At 32.8% G+C, this 21,934-nt stretch overlaps 1 protein-coding gene across 4 annotated transcripts in view; it reads left to right on the forward strand.

The window, feature by feature from the left end:
* LOC125063775 (sorbin and SH3 domain-containing protein 1) overlaps positions 1-21,934 on the forward strand; it is a 116,356-nt gene that overhangs the window by 19,108 nt on the left and 75,314 nt on the right. For 2 of the 4 annotated variants that reach the window (XM_047670391.1, XM_047670393.1), the window contains exons 3-6: positions 471-500; positions 9,836-9,987; positions 13,373-13,428; positions 14,857-15,720. In XM_047670391.1, the coding sequence (XP_047526347.1) occupies positions 471-500; positions 9,836-9,987; positions 13,373-13,428; positions 14,857-15,720 (1,102 nt within the window). Of the gene's footprint in view, positions 1-470; positions 501-9,091; positions 9,155-9,835; positions 9,988-13,372; positions 13,429-14,856; positions 15,721-21,934 lie in introns of those variants that run through there. The other 2 variants (XM_047670394.1, XM_047670392.1) reach the window with 2 other exon arrangements.

Below are 21,934 nucleotides of genomic sequence, written 5' to 3' on the forward strand. Positions count from 1 at the left end.
TAAGTGCATACATCACAATTATTTCAGATACATTAAATTTACACAGTCCAAGTCAGCGGTATCAAATATATTATTCTAATTGTAACTATGTACACGTATGTTACGTTTATTTTGCAACATTTTGTACTTCCTAAAAAAACGTGGTAGTAAATACCACAAAGAACGGTTCGGTGGCCGTCGATACACAATTGTATACTAAAATAATAAGTCCTGAGTACATACCTCGTTTCGATATGTCCTTTCCTACAAAAAAATAACTACAAAATCAGTTCATAAACAAGCAAGGTATCCGCGAACACATTAAAAAATTGCCAATTGAGAAACGTACCACGATTTTGAAGTCGGTTAAAAATATTAGTTAAAAACATTCTATCCTAAAAACAGACAATTAAATAGAGTGTGTACTTAGCTAATCAGAAAATAAACGAATCTGTGGTTGTCATCTCTCAAATTGGGTAATTTCATTTCAGAGCTTCAGTGAGTCAATGGAACGAATTGATGTGAGTAAAATTGTGACGGAATTGTTTGTTTAACACACAGTGATCAATCTTTTTAGCTAACGAGAGTGCCACTTCGTAACTTGCTATTCATCAACATCGCTTTTATATTTAGTGACTAAATAACACTATAACACTGTTTGTTAATATTCATAATCAATTAATAGCGTGTCTTTAACACCGATAGCTGATAATATTAGTAAAATAGTTACGGAATGAGTTTCTACATTCTGCATTAGTACCTTAGATACGAAGAGTGCAACGAACTTGCAAGCTAACTGGCATTGTAGGCATCGATGAATAGTTATCACTTTACCTCATATTGCCTGCTCATTTCTATACATTACTTTATTTCCTTATTATAAGTTAATAAAGTATTTAAAATATTGTATTTAAAAATAAAATACAGAAAATAATAAACGGCACAAATATAAGAGTCTTTCCTCCAACTTCGATTTTGTTCCCTTTGGAGTAGAGACTCTTGGGCCGTGGGGTTCAAGTATTTAAGTTTGCGCCTGGTAGATAGTACCGGTGACCCCAGAGCTGGTGCTTTCCTTAACGAATAAGTAACGCAATACAGAGAGGAAATGCTACCAGCGTTAAACGTACACTGCCACAGGGTTTTCTTTTTAATTATTTTTATTATTACTACAAGGTTAAGAAAATTGTAAAAACTAATTATACGTATGTAGCATGATTTAAAATTGTATATTTTATTAAAAGTGATTAATTCATTTCATTAACGGATACTAGCGAGCGATTAATTGAATTATTTATAAGTCGTTTCGACTGATTTAAAGACCCACGCTGACCACAACAGCTTTTTAAGCACTCGAAAAGTCCAGTTATGAAGTTTATTAAATTTTTGTACTTGTTTAAAGCAAAGACAACATTCTTATTAGCATAATGTAAAATATTAAATATCTGAACTTTGATCAACAACAGTTAGAAATAAGTTTTATTGGGTCGGCTATATACACTTTCGCTGCTAAGATTTCATATAAATCTCGCATACAAAGAAAATGTAACAAAGGCCCTATTGCTCAGTTCAGCAATTATATGACGCGGGAAAACAAGAGTTGTTCACTCATAACGTCTTTTACCTGACGGCTTTGGTCTGAATGTTTTATGTTGCTTTATACTTGAAGTGGTTCTACAGGGTGTAAAACTGTAAAAGTAGATGTTGAATGGAAATTGCTCGGTTTCACACGCAGAGAGAGTACTAGAAGTGCCGATATAACAATTCCAATCTCGAACAATAAACATTGCGTCAATTTCGTTGATAATTTCTCTTTTTAGACAAGTGGGTAAATGAGCCTTCTGTGGGTCGGGGACATGTCGGTTTCCATGCTTTTCCTTCACCGTACGCAAATGATATACATAGAAGGAAAATCCAATTGGTTTGTTTGGACCCACCACCTCGGAGTTCAGAGTTGCATGCTCAACTTTGATCAACCTGGGATGTGCAATCTTGGCTGTATTAATTTAAGATGGATGTAATATTATAAAATATAAAAACTTTTTTTCTCTCTATATGCTGCAATGTAAGGAAATCAAAATAGATTTTGATATTGATTGTATTTTTTACGCTTCAGTTTATAAGGAATTTAAAGAAATTCGCACTTTGGTCTAGCTCTTCAGGCACCATGGTTAAACTCCTTGTGTTTTTTTTTGTTTTTTGTACTTTAAGATTATAAATAATGTTTAAGCAATAAAAAGTATAAAAATTGTCGAGGAAAAAAGGTATTCGGATTTGTAATTTCATCTCAACGTACGTAATGTTATTGTTTTTATTATTACCAATAATAATAAAAACAATAAGTGAGTGTTCGACATCAATTCCCATACGGATAAACTTAAGGGCACTTCCATCTTTGAAAATGAAAGAACTCACAACATCGTAGCCGCACAGGCTTCTTAGCAAACGTCGCGTCGACTGAAATGGTTTCCGCGTTTCACTTGACAGTTGACACTGAGGTGTAAATGTGCAGGAATTTATTGTATGTGCCTTCCACAAGCCTGATTTAAAACCGCATTTTTCCGCTGCACAAAGATAAATGTGTTTGAGGATTGCAGTGGGTTGCTACCTGCTAGGTAATACTGGGGAACTTTTATATTTGGAACAAACAGTATTAACCTTGCTCTCATATCAATCTCTATTTTATTTAATGGTACAATTGTAGTTTAAAATATGAAAATATATAAAGTAAATAAATAAATTAGATTTCTAGGTTTTTAATGATCGCCATATAAGGCTCAAATAGTTCTAGAATGTTATATATATTTAAAGTCACATAAGGAGAATAAGGACAAAACAATTAATAGGAATAAATATAACGATTATTATGATTTATTTCAAATTCAATATGTATTTCCAGTTTTGAAACATTTAGTGATACTATAGTTATCGGATCCCGTAGGTCAATGGTTTATTTAATAAACAAATTTGTATTTAATTGTTTATAATAAAGCAAAAGTGAAACAAAAGCATACACAGAGATGATTATCTAAGTTATGTTAGTTAATACATTCTATGCACATTCCGATCAAATATCATATCAGCAATTTTGTATCAACGTCTTCGTTAGGCTGTTAATAGCAATAAAACCTTCAGCCAAAGGGGATTGTCCTTGGCCACAATCCAACCCTCCTTTATTAAATTGAAGAAGGTGTTCCCGTTAAACCCAAGTTATGGCTTACTTTTGCAAATATTTTACGACATCAGTTTCAATATTTTATTACAGATCTGACACTTATGGAGCTGATTCATGATAATTTTAACACCAAAATTATCGGTACATTTAAACAGATGGTTCAATTTAAACGATTAAATTAATGCTATAAGCGTTGTTAATACGAATAAAAAAGTTGTTTACTGAATATTTTTTAATGAATTATTGTGTTATTATATTTACTCAGTATATAATCGGGTATGTTCGTGTTCTGAAGTTTGATAAAATTCGTATTCGTTGTGACACTTGACACGTGTTGTCAAGTTTTTAATCTATTGTCTATATTTTATTTTATTGAAGATCTCATGGAAAATGCAGGGCAATAAGATGTATGCATTATTTATATCTTTGTTCCATAGAACTTCATATAACATTATTAACAATTAAAAACAATCGGTACGTGTTAACGTTGCAAGTCAACCATAAATCTTTCTGTTTTTTTTTATTGTTCATATATTTTAAATTTACCAAAGAGATTGGTACAAGAAGGTTTTACTGTGCCACCACATCTTTCACTTTACCTAATGATGTAAATCGTCAAATTTGATCACCATTTTTAATACTAAAAGTAAAAAAACCATCCTTCTTAACAAACTTTGGCGTTTATCAGTATATCCCTATCGTACTGATAACGTAAAATGGCTCACGTGCGTCTCAGTCACGGGTCATACGTGCAAGGAATTTCGATCCAATAGTTTGACCGACCAGGCAACTTTGAACTACTATAATCTTTCACGTCGCTAATACTACTACAGATTTACTGTGTACCCTCAAATCTCTGACGGTCCTTGTTATTCTGGTTACGTCGCTTCCTATAATGTTACTTTTCAGCAAATTCCTTATTGATACGTTCATGTTTTTATTGAAAACATGTATTCAGTATAATAAAAAGGTAAAAATGTATATAAATTTCTATGATTTTCTTATTAGTATAGTAGAAAAATAAGATTTATTTAATGACGGCATAACGCCAAAATACCTAACCCAACTTTAAAGCGAGTAAAAACATTACTACGCTTACGTACAACTAGTCGCCGTAGGCTCGCCGTAGTTAGCCAAAAATATTGTTTGAACAGTTTTAACCCACTTGAATGTTTCCACAGATTCTTGCTTTCAAGAATATCTTGACACAAACTCGGGAGTTGATTTAAGATCGCTTAACTATCTTTTAATTAAAATGAAGACAAATGTTAGTTTTAGAAACTTTTGCTTTAACTTGGTTAAGTAAGAAAATGTACTACTTAGAGTTAAATTAAAAACACCTCGTCCAACTAAATTGTACAAAATCCACAAAGTAGGTACTCACTTTGAATTAAACATTAAAACTATATATTGATTTTGGAATCCAGCCATTAATATTAATACAACTATGTCTGGTATGTTCTAAAAGCATTGGAATTTATATTTGCTAATATGCATTTAATAGTATAGCAATATAGGCGTATCTTAAGTGTCTCGAGCTTACATATAAATTCCTGCAGTAGGGCGGGCGATTAGGGCGAAACTTATTCTTCTTGAGAAAATTCTAAGTGATTTGCAAGTTGTAAACTTTAACTACGTCTTGCTTCATCTTTTATTGCACCTTCTTTTAAATTATTATAGTTACGAGTCAGTTTTATTTCTATTTTTACATTTATTTGCAAAATAATTTGGAAATAAATATAAAAGTAGAAAAAACAATAATACTAGTGTACAAATTAGTGTAATTTATTTTCTTAAAAATGTATATATAATAGAATTAAGTTAACTTTGTTCTTTTGCAATAAATAAAAGGGCTTTTTTATTTTTTTTATTTTATTAATGGGGGCCTCCCCCAATTACGTTTTATTATATAAATCAAACCTTTTTGTTTATATTATTGGAGTATCAGAACTAAAATTTAAATTTTTAAATGTAAAAATAACGATGTGATTATCATAAAATTTTCAATAAGTGCGAACGCTGCGCTCACAAAGCGTTTATCTGCACTTATCTACACTATCTTACAGACTCTTAGAGAACTTGAAGACCTTTTATTTCCTTAAGTTTCATTCGATATTCATTGCCTCAAAAAAATTTCTGCATAATATTACCCTCAATTCTCATACAATTTAGAAAATTTTCGAAACGAAACGTCTTCGTTTCTACCTTGAAGAACTGATTAAGATTTTAATAGTTTATATAGATAACATAGAGAAGTGTTGGCTTCAGAGTGCGATTCTCATCCCTGAGGTCGTAGGTTCGATCCCCGGCTGTGCACCAATGGACTTTCTTTCTTTGTGCGCATTTAACATTCGCTCGAACGGTGGAGGATACATCGTGAGCAAACCTGCTTGCCTTAGACCGAAAACGTCGACGGCGTGTCAGGCACAGGAGGCTGATGACCAACTTGCCTATTAGATTAACAAATGTTCATGAAACAGATACAGAAATCTGAGGCCTAGACCTAAAAATATTGTAGCGCCACTGATTATTACTCGTATAAAGATAAGATAAATGTTAGGACTTTTTCACTATATGTAATCATTTATTACTGCAAGCAATTGGAAAGGCAATGCAAGAACAAAGGTTGTTTTCTACTCTAGTGCTATACCAAGTAATATTAACTATTAATTAATACATTTCACTGTTTTTACGCTCCAGTTCTACATCCATTACTAGAGGTAATTGTTACGAGTTGTAATGTTTTATATAAGCTTTTTTTATATACTTTTCTATGAAAGGTTTCTCTAAAAAAACATTCCTTACTTGGGTTACCCCAGCGTAAGAGTATGAAATTTAGAAACGAAATTATATGCATTTCCTTACCATAATACTGAAAGTCACGTACAAATGTATGAAAATTAAGGCATGTATGTAAATGATTATGCGGTTATCACTTGAAGCTGCTCGTAACACGCACGATCACTGCAATGAGCATTATAAAGCCGAGATACAGTTTTATCGCACTCGTAATAGTCCGGGAGGTAGCGTTGCAAATGCGAAAGTCATAGTAAGCCGGCTGATATTAACACCGATAGTTGATCTTATATGACTAATAAGTGAACTGACCGTCAGCTGCTCAAGTAGCGGTGGGTGCGGGTGTAGGAGGCTGCGAAAGAGGTAAAAAATAAAAAAAAATAAAGTAATAGTACGCTGGCTGAAACTTGTTCCATGAATAGTTGATGTCATACTGAGCAAAAAAAAAATCGTCAGCTGCATCGTGGAGGGGGGATTATGCGTCAGCTGCCCGCATGCACTTGTGAAAAAAAGACGTAAAAAAAAAAGTTATAATACGCCGAATGAAATTTAACTCCGTGATTCTACAAAAAATATAGAGTACGAAAACAACAATCAGCTGTTTATGTAGCGGTGGAAAGACCGTCAGCTGACCCAGTCAAGATTTAAAATTTTGGAGCATTGCTGTCAGGCTGTTCGCTTTCAAACACATATTTTGCGATACATTCTGGCCTTGCTTGAACCCATAGCACGACCTTCGGGCTACCTAAACCTCTCCCCCTAAAATTTCAAAGCAGCATCCGCCTGGGGAATCTTTGTCGTACACAATCAGTTTCGGTTCTCCTCGTCGAACGAACGGACCTTGGGAACCGATTTTTGCTCTGCGTTGCCAGGTTTCCATGCCCTCACAGGCTGTGATTTTAATCCCGCATTTTACAGGAAAGAAAAAAAAGCCTTTACAATTGTTGCGAAAATCACAGGCATATATGCAAGCGTTGGGGGATATTGCAACTATTCTGAGTCGTGAATTAGACAAGGTCTTCATAACGATTGAAGAATTAGTTTGTCGCTTGTACGGGTTTAAATCGATAAACGATGTCAACGCTACACGCGTTGCTACCTTCGCGAAAAATTATCAAATCAATGAGAAAAACGGCGTGCTCAAGTGGAAAAGCCGTATCGACGGGGCGATCTTCCCACCATGTAAAAAAAACCGAGCTACGCCAGCATTTACTGCGCACGTCATACATAGCGCACCTTTGGAGCCATGCTCACCTTCAAGATCCATCTCATAATTGAGATGGGAGATAATTCTCCCACGGACTGGGGATGGGAAGAAAACGACGACAAATATGTCTTCAAATGGTTCGAAGGAGATCAAGTACCCCTATCAGTCACCAGTATAACGAATAGCAGCGACAATATTGGCGGTATGGAATTTTTGTCGGTGACACTTTCTTTGAGCTTTCTAGTAGCCTAATTTTGATAATTTACATGGTCATTTACAGATGACGGTGAAGAGAATCGAGGCCAAGAACTCGATCAAGACGAAGAGAACGATTTCCTGCAGGACATTTCGGCCGATGATTCGTCAGACAATGATGATGATAGCGATACCATCGACAACGATAACTTTTGCGATCTTTTTATTTCTATATTTCGATTTTGTTTATATCACCCTTCATTTTATTTTGCGTTCATTTCATTTTACACTCGATTTTATTTCATCTCGTGCATTTTGTTACGAATAAAACGAGATAAAAATATATCGAGAAAGATTCTGTGCATTTCTAGAAAAATCTTTACCTTTACTGCGTCAGCTGACGGTCTTTCCACCGCTATACACGCAGCTGATTGTTATTTTCGTACATTGAATTATTTAAACGATCACGTAGTCCAATTTCATCCGGCGTACTATGACTTTATTTCACGTGATTTTATTACAAGTTCATGCGAGCAGCTGACGCATAATCCCCCCTTCACGATGCAGCTGACGATTTTTTTTGTGCTCAGTATGACATCAACTATTTACGGAAAAAATTTCAGGCAGCGTACTATTACTTAATTTTTTAATTTTGTTTACTTCTTTCGCCACCTCCCAATTCCACACCCACCGCAGGTGCGCCAGCTGACGCTTGATTCAGTTATAAGTATTTCGAGATTAATAGTGAAAGAAGGAAAATAGTCGGCGTAAAATCACTGCCAAAAATGCAACGCTACCTCCCGGACTATAACTTTAATTAATAAAATAATAATATTTACGATTTTTCTGTTACTATACATAATCGCCAATAAATATAAAACATAAATAAAACGTGTATGAGTTTCTTGATATCTTTTTTTAGTGATCAACTTGACTCTTTGCCGATTTTTATGGTTTAAAGATGTATTCTCTCGATGTATTTTCTTTACCGTACAATCGAGTATCAAACGATTATACAGAATAAAAATCAAATTGCCTACAGTCCCGCATCAAACGCACGACCTCAAGGTTCATAATCGTACAATAATGCCACTACTCTTTAGGCCTACACCGCTCAATTAATCGCGAGTCTCTACGTAATAATATGGGTTCTTTTTGTCTATACTTAAATATAGTTTTAATAATGACGAAAAATAAGAAAAGAGCAGAAAAATTTAATCTTATAAGACTCTTTTTAGTAGAGTCAATAAATGTCTGGATATTCATTCAATTCAATTTGTATTTTTGCAAGAAATATTAATGTACTAAATCTTTATACATTTATTTAGAGGTTTTCCGAATAGAAATATTATCACCATACAAAGTTCATTGGCTTTATTAGAACGCTACCAAAGCACGATTTGCCGTGGACAAGATTAATATTCGAAGCAAGTGACGACCCTCAACACAATAGCCACGTCCTCACGGCGCATGCATATTCGAATAATGTCCATATAATGTTTGATGAAATTGGCTTTAACATTTACCTTAACTTAGTATAACCCCTGACTCGTGCGGGAAGGGAAGTTTTATAATTCCGTGTTATGTAACATTGAACTTAAAGTTGTGTGTTAGATATGTTTTTACAAAGACTATCTAAAAACAGTGTATTATATTATATAGGTTAGTTTAATATTGTTTGATTCGTGAATTATATGCAGCATAAAAGTGATGTAGTGTGGGGATTATGTTAGGGCTGGTCGAGATTTCCGGGAAACATGTTGAAGTTTTGTTCACCGGCTGCGCGACGGCGTGAGACAAATGTGGTTTGTAACTTAATGAAACTTATTGAGAATGTCTAAGTGTAAAGTTGAAGACATAATATGAGTGTCAGCAAATCATTATATTATCTCGGGCACGTATTCTACATTTTTGACATTGTGAAGGAAAACATCATGAGGAAACCGACATGTCTTATACCCAAAAAGTCGACGTCGTGTGTCAGGCACTGAAGGCTACTCACCTACTTGCCTATTAGATTTAAAAATGATCATGAAATAGATTCAGATATCTGAGGCCAAGACCCAAAGAGATTGTAACGACACTGATTTATTTATTTTTATGAGTAGATTGTGTCTTGAATAAAGTATTGCAGTAAGGTTTTGCAAAAATAATATACGCAACAAATACAACCTTAAATATACTATTTATATTAAATATCAATATTTGAAATGTTAACTGGTTTAAATATAGAAGGTACTTTTAGTGTGCATTCTTGTGCATGTGCATTATTCTTAGACACACAAACAATGATGAAACATATGAGGAAACTGCAAAGAACATAATTTGTGTTACATTTTTCTAATAAATCGATAGTTCCATAATCGAATAAGTGCATGTAGTGTGAACGATTCTTCATTTGTATCATCACTTTTCAACCCTAACACAAATAAAACCCCAACCCTTCAAGTAATCAAAGTAATTACCTATTATATTTTTAATTCCAGGTGAATCCGGGTCGAAAAGCATCTCTCAGCGGCATTCGTGAGGGTGATGTAATCACCTCAATTAATGGCCAGTCCACTAAGAACATGACTAATTCAGAAGCTCATGCCATGCTGAGATCTGCCGGGCCTAGCATGAGACTAGGGCTAAATGAGTGAGTGTTTAAATTATTCAAATAGTGTTACGGCTCTTTCACCATCCAGGTAAAAGTATTGGCAATAATCCTATGATGAGCGTTAGTTGAGAGTCAACAATAAAATAGTAAATAAAAATTAAAAAATTCAACAACAGGCTTTTCGCTAATAAGTGATTAACGTATTTTGTAGTAGGCGTAGGCAATTTGAATGACAAAAAATACTTGTGAAGGAGTACAAGTGCTAAATTTATTGGCTCTTTATAGTTAAGGATTTTTTTTGTTTATGGATATAAAAAGTTCTGTATAAGTTTGCTAAGACCTTTCCACTTTCACATTAGCCGATGGGCTTTAGTCTGAGTATAACTCTAACCAAAATTCGATTAGCGGTTTAGACGTATTCTGTTAACAACATATAACTTTTTATACACATTACATGATCGTTAATTGCTGTTATTAGTCCTGTAAACTCCTAAGTATTTCATATCTGCATCTCTTACATCACTATCACTACATAGTATAAAACAAAGTCGCTTTTTCTGTCCCTATATCCTTATGTATGCTTAAATCTTTAAAACTACGCAACGGATTTTGATGCGTTTTTTTAGTAGATAGAGTGATTGAAGAGGAAGGTTTATATACATATAATATTATACATAATAACATCCATTAAATACTGGAGAAATACTGTTATTTTTGAGATTACTAATGTGATGTCGTAAATAATAATAAAAAAAAAACCGCTTACAGTGCAAACGCAGGATTATCAAAATATCCAAATTTAACGCGTACGGCCCACGGGCAGTAACGAATAAATCAATACTACTGGATCGATTGGCTATATATTTTATACCCGTGCGAAGCCGGAGCGGGCCGCTAGTTGGTGAAACACCAGTCATGGACCCAACCAACCAACATTTACGATTATCACCAAGGTTAAGCACCTCCACGAAATACATATTAACTGTGGATGCAGAATCGTAAATAACATACCCTAAAATTTGTTAGTTTCTCTCAAATAGCCACTGAGTAGATTTTAATGATTTTAAGGACTTGGTTAGAATAAAAACATTTATTTTAATAACCGCGTGAAAGCCAAGTAAAAAGTGCATCAGCGCTTCCCTCAGTATATCCCTCGCACGTCTAGACATTTATTTTTGAAATACTTTAGAAATAAATATATTATTACGGGATAATGAAGCAATCTAATGGTGAAAGTATTTTTTTAAAACGGCCAATCAGTTTTTGAGTTAATTCGTTACAAACAAAAAATCTTTCCTCTTCATACTATTAGAAGCTAATATTAGCTTTACAAGGAAGGAGATACAGTAGATCTCAGTTATCATACTTAATGGTAAAAAAATAACTCTTATGTTAACAACACATTTAGATATTCTAGTCTGTGAAATCTACATTGTACCCAAGAGCACTGAATGCTACGTGCTCTTGCAGATATAAACATACATATTACATGCTGAGCTTTGATATTATTCATAATATGCGATAACTTCTACAATGTTTGCCCTTTTGAATCTCACTTGTATTATTGCATTTATTTATTTTCCTATTATTTTATACTGAAATAAATGCCAACTTTATAAGTGGCAGATGGGATGGCAGTGGGCAGATATACTGCGTTTTGTTGTGAATTACTGTAGCACCAATGGGGAATGGAGCGGATAGTACTATTTCATTGGTATTTTTATTACAGATGATTATATTATATATAATTGGGAAGTCAATATCTCCGAGCTTATTCGGCCTAAGCTATGGAAACTATTTCGTATATTTAGGGTTATTGCCTAAATTATTACTTGGAGCACAAAAAGTTACGATCCGAAGCGTCTTTTTCTTGTGCTCGAATAAATAACTTGTTTAGTCTTAAAGGTTATTTTATTATATTATTTTTTAGGAAAATTTTCGATCAGAGTTATAACATTAGTAAAATTTATAAAAATGACACGTTTATGTTATTGGATATTATTGTAACGAGAATGTTAAAATACAATTTATAAGTGTGGTAAAAACTAAAGGGCTCAATATTGGCTTCAAGTGTGCGATGATTGTACATACCAAAAAAAAAATGTACTAAAGTTAGGTTACATAACATACGTCTAATATATATTTATACTCTAGTACCATACCATTGTTACGCACAACGGACCAATTATGAGTCTAAATGCGGAAACTGAGTCTACCAACCTATAACCATACCATTGTTGTAAACTAAAAAAATGTCACCTGTTTACTCTCATATACCACACACGTACTAGCCCGCAGAGGATTGACTCTAATACGATCACTCTTCGCCATTTCACGAGATTTGGACATCAGATCCATTAGGCTATGTTCAGATGGCAAAAACTTGACGCGCGTTTTCAAATCGCGCGACTAGACATTGTGGTATTTTCATACAACTGTTCACATGAGCGCGCGGTAACGCGCGTCAACGCGGCGCTCAGAGAAAAAGTCTCTAGACGCAGGTGATCGCGCGTTGACGCGCGCTTTGATATTAATGTAATGTCCGTTTGCTGTTCAGATGAGCGCGCGCTTTCATCGCGATCGCATGTAATTTTGTTAATTTTCGTAATTATATTTTGTTCTCGCTTTTAAAATGAGTGAAATTGAAGATATTGACATCGACTTACTAATCGATGAAGTAGAAAAAAGGCCAGCAAGTTGGAATATAGTAAATTTGTTTAAAAAATATAATATAATTTGTATTTTTTTTTTCAAAATTGGATGAACCCAATGTGTACGTTTTCTTTTTCTATATTTTTCTTTATAATATGACCACAAAATAATAGCCTCTTCCACGTCCATTTTCTACGTTCTACCGAACTAGACTGACGAGTACTCTCGCAACGCGCGTTAGCGCTCATCATCTGAACGCTCTTCAAATTTGATCGCGCGTTGACGCGCGTTAACGCGCGTTGCATGTGAACATAGCCTTAGGCATATTAAATGCGACGTAATTCATTTTACCGATTAAACATGAAAATAAAAAACTCGGTTTAGTTTAATTTTGTTCGATGATGTGAAATTAGTAACTTGATATGTATTAAACCTATCGTTATATATGAGAAATAATCAGTGTAGTAACTTCGAAGGAGAAAATAATTTAAATTTAATGTTACAGCCAGTTTTTGTGTGTCGGTCCCCAATCTAAGATTAATCAAAATATTTTCTGTGTGCATAAAAATGTGCGTAAGATTACGTTCACATCTACTGAATTTGATGACATTATTAAATGCCCTTATATCTGGGCGAGTATGCATAGTATGTGGCGATAAAATAGGTAGAAAACAAGGAATTTTAGCATGGTTGAAAACAGTTTAGTCATTAAAGAAAAGTTATATTACACTGCTCCCTGCTCAAGTTCTAATCTAAGTTTTCTTGTTGTCAGAGACAAGGAGATGTCACCTCGAAGAAGATCCATCGGGAAGGCTGCGGACTTGAAAAGTAAGTTAGCTTATTTGTCTTTTGAAACTCGATCATCTAGTAGGGAAAAAATATTTTGAAGCTCACCTTTATTTTTATTCCCTTGGAATTATTTTACTATATTATCAGAAAAAGATTTTTACCTACATTATGCACATAAATTACTTCTCTTTAAATTCACGTAACTAGTATGGCATAGGACATTTCTGGGTCGATTCGATTCGATGGGTCGATCGGTTTAGACTCTACTGTTGACAAAAATCGATCGTAAAGCCTTTGTTTCTAATATTAGCCACGAGGTATAGAGGAAAAGTACTACTTACTTATATTAGTCGCATAAACCGCATTAAAAAAACTTAACTAACTGATCTCTGTGTGATTATAATATTCTTTACAAGTTCTTTTGCTACAGTTTGTCAGGTGGTGTAATGGTTACTCCTACAGCCGTTTATTAAAACTAAATACTTACTCGATGATTAAAATGTACGTATATGTCAGATACTTTTGGCAGTTCGTAACTAACCGTAAACTTATATTTAAAATGACATTTAAATAAGTGTTAAGGTACCAATATAAAGGAAAATTTTATTGATTCTTTCATAATACTAAAATATAAATTTCGAGTTTCTAATTTTTGCTTATTTGTATGATTTGTTAATGGTTAAAAATTGTGAATATGCTCAGTCCCGTAGTTCTATCTAGTCATTCAATTGATGAATAGAAATGTAGGTGGAGGTATTTGTATGGCATATTCCATTGCCTAGAAGCGTACATAAGCCGCTATGCGAATGGAAGTGCTCCAGGAAATATTATTTCAAACTCTCATCTTTAGGATTTAAGCTTTATTGTGTGCCAGTGTTCATCCGCTTGTATAAGAATGTCTGGTATATTTGCTATATGTGAACACCTTATTTTCATAAATAGAGTTTCTCTAATCTAGCAAAGAATTGGTATCTAATTTTAAATACCTAAAAAAAAAAAAATACAATTGAATTGCTTCTTAAAAATATAATATTTTGTAACCATAATGAGACAAAAATACTCTAATAATTCCTTGCGATATTAGGCTTCATAAAAACAATATTCACCAATTACAGAAAGAACTTTGGAACATTGAATTAAGACATTAAAATAGACCTAAGCTACGAGTATATAACATTACATTAGCTAACTTTTATATGTACTGCTAATGGTATTAAATTTCAAGAAATAAACGCTATCAAACAACAGCTATGTCACACTCTCATTATAAACTATCGTTGATAAATACAATATTTTAGAGATTGTTTAAAATTTGAATTGTATCTACGAGTAATCGTAATTCTTTTTAAGTATATTAAGGTATTATTATTTAATGGTAAAGATTGAGCTTCTACGTAGCACATACAATATATTATCTAGAATGCTTTTTCCAATTTTCATCTTCATTTCAATGTTCTCTTATTACAGGACCGTCACAGCTAATGGCTGATCTTAACAACGGTAAAGCAGTCTTACAAGCTCCGGTTTACGCCACTATCCGACCTCCACAACACAGGCCCACAGCCCCGCCATTAAGATCACTTAGCTCTCCGCCTACAACATATACCTCAATCGTACAAGAACCGCCGAAGATTCACCCAACAAACCCCTTTTACACCACGTTACCTCTAAATTGTACAAGTGCTTCCAGGTTACCTATACCAAACGGTCGATTTTCTACATTAGATAGGAATAACTCAATTAACAAATCTAAAGAACCAAATTATGAGTTTAATTCGACGTTACCCAATGCATCTGAATTAAGTCAATCGCAAATATTTGAGACAAGATCTGTAAATATACCGATTACAAGAGAAACTAATATGTATTACAATGAAAATGATTCTCAATCGGCAGCGCAAGACAGTAGAAGAAATCCCTTTGAGACGAAACGCAACAGTGACCCTTTTGAAAAGTATCATCGACCCAAAGCGAATGGAACTCATGCACACACTATGTTGAATTCTAAAAGCGATACAGACTTCTATTCAAAAGAAGAAATAGTCAAACATTCGGTAATAGAAGAGAAAATCAGTGAAATAGAAGAAGTAAAGACGATAAAGAAAATGGTGTTGAACGGTTCTAGTGACGCAATTGATAAATCTAACGGTTTGCAACATTTAAAAAACCACTCAAAAGTTAGTGACTTGAGAAACAATAGTCAAAATGAGTACATAATTACTCCAACTCTTGAGAATTATAATGAATTTAATAAGAACGGTGGTAATCTGGAAAGACGATTAAGTTCTTCAGTTATTTACAAATCGCCGAGAAATCACTACCAGCCACAAGGTAAGTGTTCTAATTTTAATCTATTGTTTTCCTTCTAACACTTGGTCAGATTAATGCATATGATAAACTGCCTTGCTTCGATTGATTATGAAAATGTTTTCGAATGGTGGCTTTTAGTATGGCACATGCCCTACTTCAGCTTTACGATGTTTTAATTATTTGATTTATTTCTAAGTCTATTGCTCTGATATTTCATATAAAGGTAGTTATTTAAATTATACAATCTTGATGAATCTGATTTAAAAACACTTCGGATAATACAAATCTAAACTCTCGTAATTTATACGCCTGTTTGATTCGGTAGAGCAATGTTTGCAGTCCACATCATTTTACGTAACAAAATAAAAACAAAAATGTAAAATATTTACAATTTAACCCATTTCCAATATATATTTAAGCTATTTTTGATATCATGATAATCGTATAACATTTTGTATACAAAATCGTCCGTGAACAGTACAAAGATAACCGAATCTCATTTTGAAAATGTCTTACACTTATGTTTTAAGAGCCCGTGAAGTAAGTAGAAATGTTATTTTAAAATACAGTTACGTTCGCTTTAGTTTATAGAGTACCTCCTTACTTAAACCTCTTGGAGCTAAGTCACCAACGTGAAATGTTTCAGTCTGAAGAGGGCTGAGCGCGACTGTGATTACGAAACTTGTTTTGTAAAAGTTAAAACCCTCATAATATCGTATGAAAATGCATGAAGTTGCCGCTACCTGCGGATTTTCTGAAACGAACTATGAACTATTTAGACAAAATTACTGGGGTATGCAAAGTATGTTTTAAACCTTCCGTTCCTATTTTGGGTCAATTTAAAATTTTAATTTGAGATTGTATTTTACATGAATTCAACTAATGTAATTTTTTATAGGAAATCCTTTTTTACTAATTTATTTGTTGATGAATTTATACTTACAAATCATAATAATTTGGCATGAAAAAAAAATTCTGGGATGTTTGGTGAGAAGCTAAAATATTCGTAGCACAAACACAATATAAACTTGAAATACTAAATTGTAGCCTTAAATTAAACTAATTAACATTTCGCATATTCAGTATTTATTTCAGAACTAAATACCGAAGCAACGATGAATATTATTATAATTGTTACCATTCATTATATATTGCCATAATTCATATCTTTCTTATGATATATTTGTTATTTTTTATAAAAATACAGAAATACGTTATAATGTCTTCGGTGTAAAGGGATTTAGGCGTATAAATGCCATGTTGACGTACGTTACGATTATCTTTTAGCAATCGCGGCGCATAAAATGGTCGGTATGATCAAAACACATGAGTAATTTAATAATCAACGTTATTTTGTATTCGTAAATACCTCTTAATGTTAATAATAAATATCTTCGCTTAACAGCTTTGCCCGGACCTTTCCATTTTCACTTTGCGGTTAAAAAGGATAATGGAAATCCAAATAACTTTTAGCATTAACAAAACTAACATTTAAATTGGAATGACAGCGTTACAAGGGATTTTGTTTATTAAGGTCGTATGCACTAATAACTCGTTTTTATGACTCTCCTATGTGTTTGCTTCTCAGACCATTACATTTTAATTTTAAGAGTGAATTATACTTTTTTAAATATATAAACGACCGTTGTTTTGTATGTGTGGACCATTTTGGATGAATAACAATGATTATCGGATTATATCCCTAAAAAGGGTTAATTTTGAAATGAAAAAAAAATTGATTATTGCATCTGTTTTACATTTTTGGACTTATAAGGCTGAAATTTTTTTTGGAATCGAACCCAAGTGCTGCAGGCGTTTTGCGTTTTTGGCTTTGTTTCATTTTGTCAAAAAATCTTTAGTATAAAGAGTTCTCTAAAGCACGTTGATTCGTAAATATAATCAAGTACAATACACCATTCACCTACTTTTTATATCTAGATGTTGGCACTTTGTCAAATTAAAGTTTACATTATCTCGTAGAGGAAACGTTTTTGTAAGAATTAGTAATCTGTTATTTTTATTTGTTTCGAAATTTAACTTGCTTATTTTAAACGAGTACTTATTAACTTTTCTCTTCATTTATCGAACTAAAATCGTAAATAAATCCGTTTTTTTAAATACTAATTTTATAATAAACATTAATTACTAGTATTTACAAAATTATTATAATTATACATGATTAAAATAGATTCTTAAGGGATCCACAGGGTTTAAAACGACGGCAATATTGCAAGTGTCCGAGGGACCATCTGGTTCTCTAAACAACTGAAAATAGGAGTGTCAAAAATACTTCCACCGATGATTATTATTAATAGTTGCCTTTCCTTTACTTGTAATTTTGTTAAATTTTTATATCATAAAGCAACAAAGTGTAAATAAAATAAATAGCCGAGAAAGTATCAAAAGACACGTATTAAACTTGGCTTCCTAGCAAGAAATCATTCTGTCAACAACTAAAAAAATAATTTACATACACGATTAAAGTGCTTTTCAGCAAACGTGGTCAAAGACGAGATACTACACTTAAATTATGTTTTATTTATTATAAACCGAAGACGATATAAAAATGACACAATCAAATAATTCATTGCTATTTTATAATAATGGGTAATTATTAGAAGAACAAGACCAAGGTCTTGGGCTTGTCAAAGGGAGCGGTGTCACGCTCCAAAGACGTCTTGTAAGCGAAAAAATCTCTCAGTTCCGTCATTGTCCCCAAGACTTTATAACCAATTGCATATCTTGATGATTTGCTTTGTAAAATGAACTCCCCCTGTTTCGCGAGTAGTCCATATATTTTTCATACAATTTCGGACGGTTCGAGTTCTGAAACTGAGGATAGCTCTGATTCCGGTTGTGAAAAAATTGTGGAAGGTTTTCCAACGAAATATAACGATCCGAAGCGAAGAACAATTAATAAAGTTAGTAAAAAGATACTTAGGGCAATTGAACGATTAACATGCAGTATAAAAAGAAGTGTGAATGTGAAGAAAGCTAACTTAGCCAAACGAGGAAAAGGTAAGAAATTTTGGTGTTATTTAGCAACCTTGTTAATGTCAGCAAATTGATATTATCTTTTTTAAAGTTGCAAATAGAAATTGTGAATTTTTATTACATACAATAATTTCGTCCATAGATAATTGTCTTAAGAGGTACTACTATAAAATATGTTTAATAATATTTTTTACAATACATAATATTTTAAATTAATATTTTTAAAAAGAGCATTTCGCATGTATTAAATCGATTGTTTAATTACGCTTACCTTTTAGATGACCGACAAAATCAACTGCACCATAAATAATTTAACAATACACGTATTTATAATTTTTTTTAAACCCCTAAAAAGTTAATAAATAATAATAAAAATATTTAATATCAAGGTCTATTTCTTATGACGACATACACACATAATTTATTTATGATTGACCTGTTCATATGTATATTATCATAATCTTATTATATGTATGAAAGGTTCGAGATACTTTATCGGTCGCCTTTGCAACATTTTTGTAACGTATAATAAGGTTATACGCAAAAATATTATGATAAATAGACCCTTCAATCTCGGTGAAATATTTGGGATAAAGTTTTTGTTATATTCGGCTCTTTTAGATTGAGGACTTCTTAATGTACATTATAGATTACACGTTAGCAAATCGAATTGAAAAATATATTTTTAGTATGAATCAAAGATATATTATGGTAGATGAAAATACATTTGTATAATTAATAATCAGAACCAGAAATAGTTAATTATACATACAAAGTGCTTAAGAAAAAAGTATGCATTGATTTAAATGGTTCATCAGAATTAATAAGGTTTTTTTGGATTTCAGTTTTATGTCTATTTTCGAAGATAATGCCAATTTATTGTGCTCAAGTTCGATTGAAAACATGAAAATCCACCTTTATTTCAAAGAATTTAAAATTAATATGAAATATAAAGAATTCCAATTACTTAACTACATTAAATTTCACACAATGTGCATGCGAATATTGACATAATGGGCCAACGATTTATTTGTATTGGGTCAACGGACGCGTACTATGTTGCTTTGAAATGTACACCGCAGTTTACATTCTATTTTCTCATATTACTCTGCAAATATAGGATTTGTATGAAACATTTTCAATAAAACGATGCGTTTGTAGTTGCAATAACTGGAAAATAATTGTGGTTTAAATTCAATGTTCGCGATGAAGAAAATTACTAAAATTAAGTTAAATTTTTCTTCTCAATGCAGATTCTTCTAGGCTTCACTGACCTACGGAAAGAGTCAGTGGATCGGATGACACCAAACAAACTTGGGGACCTTTTTGTCCCCAAATGATTAAACTAAAGGGACTCTTCATGTCCCTTAATCATTTATACATACATTTCCAACATATCACTTTCATTTTTTTATGATAAATACTTCCATAACTGTGTACTCTGTACAATAATGTTCTTAAATTTGTTATAATTACGGAATAAATTACAATTAAAGCATTTATTTCTCAATTATATTCACGCAATGTATTGGTAAATCACATTTATGTTAAAGCACTGAAGCGTATATTTGCTATGAAAAAGGCGGAACTGTGGCTGTCAAAATAATGCGTAGACGCACCCCACTGCGCTGTAAAACCTTTATTCTGCATCCGGCCACATCTTATTGCTGCAATCTATTCAACAACGACCTAATTGTTATTGAATGACCTACTTTACCTTAAATTTTCTATTTTTATTAACAATATGTGTAAGTTTGGTACTGTTCTGGTTGCCTAGAGACGCTCTAACACTGTTCTCTGATTATGTGTTAATCATTCTCCTTGTAGGCATTTGCGTATAAAGAAAACCATTATAGAATAGTTAATTTACAAACGGTAAATTTTTAGGTATTTTATGTCACCGCATGAGCAGGTATTTTGACGTCTTATGAAATTATATGATGTACTTTTTAAAATAAATGTTACGAAAACTTAATATTGAGAAACGGATGGCTACCTATATATAGAGACTGTACACAATAATCGTAACGTCCTCCATCCTCACCATCCCATAGCTAGTTATTAAATCTCGTTATGAGTTTCCTTTGAATCAGAACACCAGAAAATGAAGAACCATGTCGCGTGTCTATGCTTGTTGGACTAGAGCCGCTGTTGACCAATCGAAATCAAAGGGAACGTGCTATCGCTTTGTCTTTTGTTTTACATTGTCATCCCCAAGATTTTCCAAGTCCCATCCCTAGACGAAGGCCACCCATCATTTAAGATTAGAATTAAGTTTTGACGGGTGACCTTCATTAACTTTATCGCAATTACTATACTTTACGATTGGAATGAAATGTTTGCGAGTTTGAAAATTGCGAGGAAATGACGTACAGAGCTCTTCTCACGAGAATTAAATTGTTGTGTAATTTGGTTCATTGAATTGTATTTACATCGAATATTTGCGTGATGTGTATACAACGGTTCTTAATTTTCATATGATTCGTATATTATTTGAGAAGTATGTTTAAATATCACAGTAACTAGGGGAACATTAAAATTATTTATTATTTTTATAAAGTTTAAAAATAGGTTTTCTTAACTAGATATAGTTTTTCTGCCCTCCAGGACAACTTATTTACTAAGAAATTTGACTAGTTTAAGATATACTTCTGCTTCTTTTGTTTTCACTATTATGTTAGTGCGTTCTTCAATTTATTTATTGAAGTTCACCACGTCATACATAATACATTACTATTGTTACATTACACACTCTTTTATCTAAAATGTATGACAATTTAGGTAAACATAAATAAAATTCAATTAAAATATATTAAAAAAAAAACAGAAATTTTTGTTAAACATAAATTACCAGCAAACCTGAACTCCTAGGTTGGTTTTTGCAGACGGAATTAGGACAATTTTGCAGATTTTAGTCGTTTATGTTGTAACTTTATTATCATTCCTTTTTATCGTTACTTAATATTCCCTTCAATACAACACCAAGACTTGGCTTTTAACAAGATTGGCGGAGAGTGTCCTGCCAGTTCTTCTCGCCCGCTCTACGGCCTTGATTTACGACTACTGGTAGTAAATGTAAATTCCTTATTTAATATAGACGTTTATAATTTGGTGATAACGCCCAAGGACACTCACATTGTCAGAAGGCTCGTGACGTGGCGTTGCCGAAAAAAAGGAAAAAGTATGTCTATTCGTCAACATTACATCGTTGTAGAATTGTCTTTGGTATACACGAATAGTA

This window comes from Pieris napi, chromosome 3 (genome assembly GCF_905475465.1).
Source record: "Pieris napi chromosome 3, ilPieNapi1.2, whole genome shotgun sequence".
NCBI classification, from domain to species: domain Eukaryota; kingdom Metazoa; phylum Arthropoda; class Insecta; order Lepidoptera; family Pieridae; genus Pieris; species Pieris napi.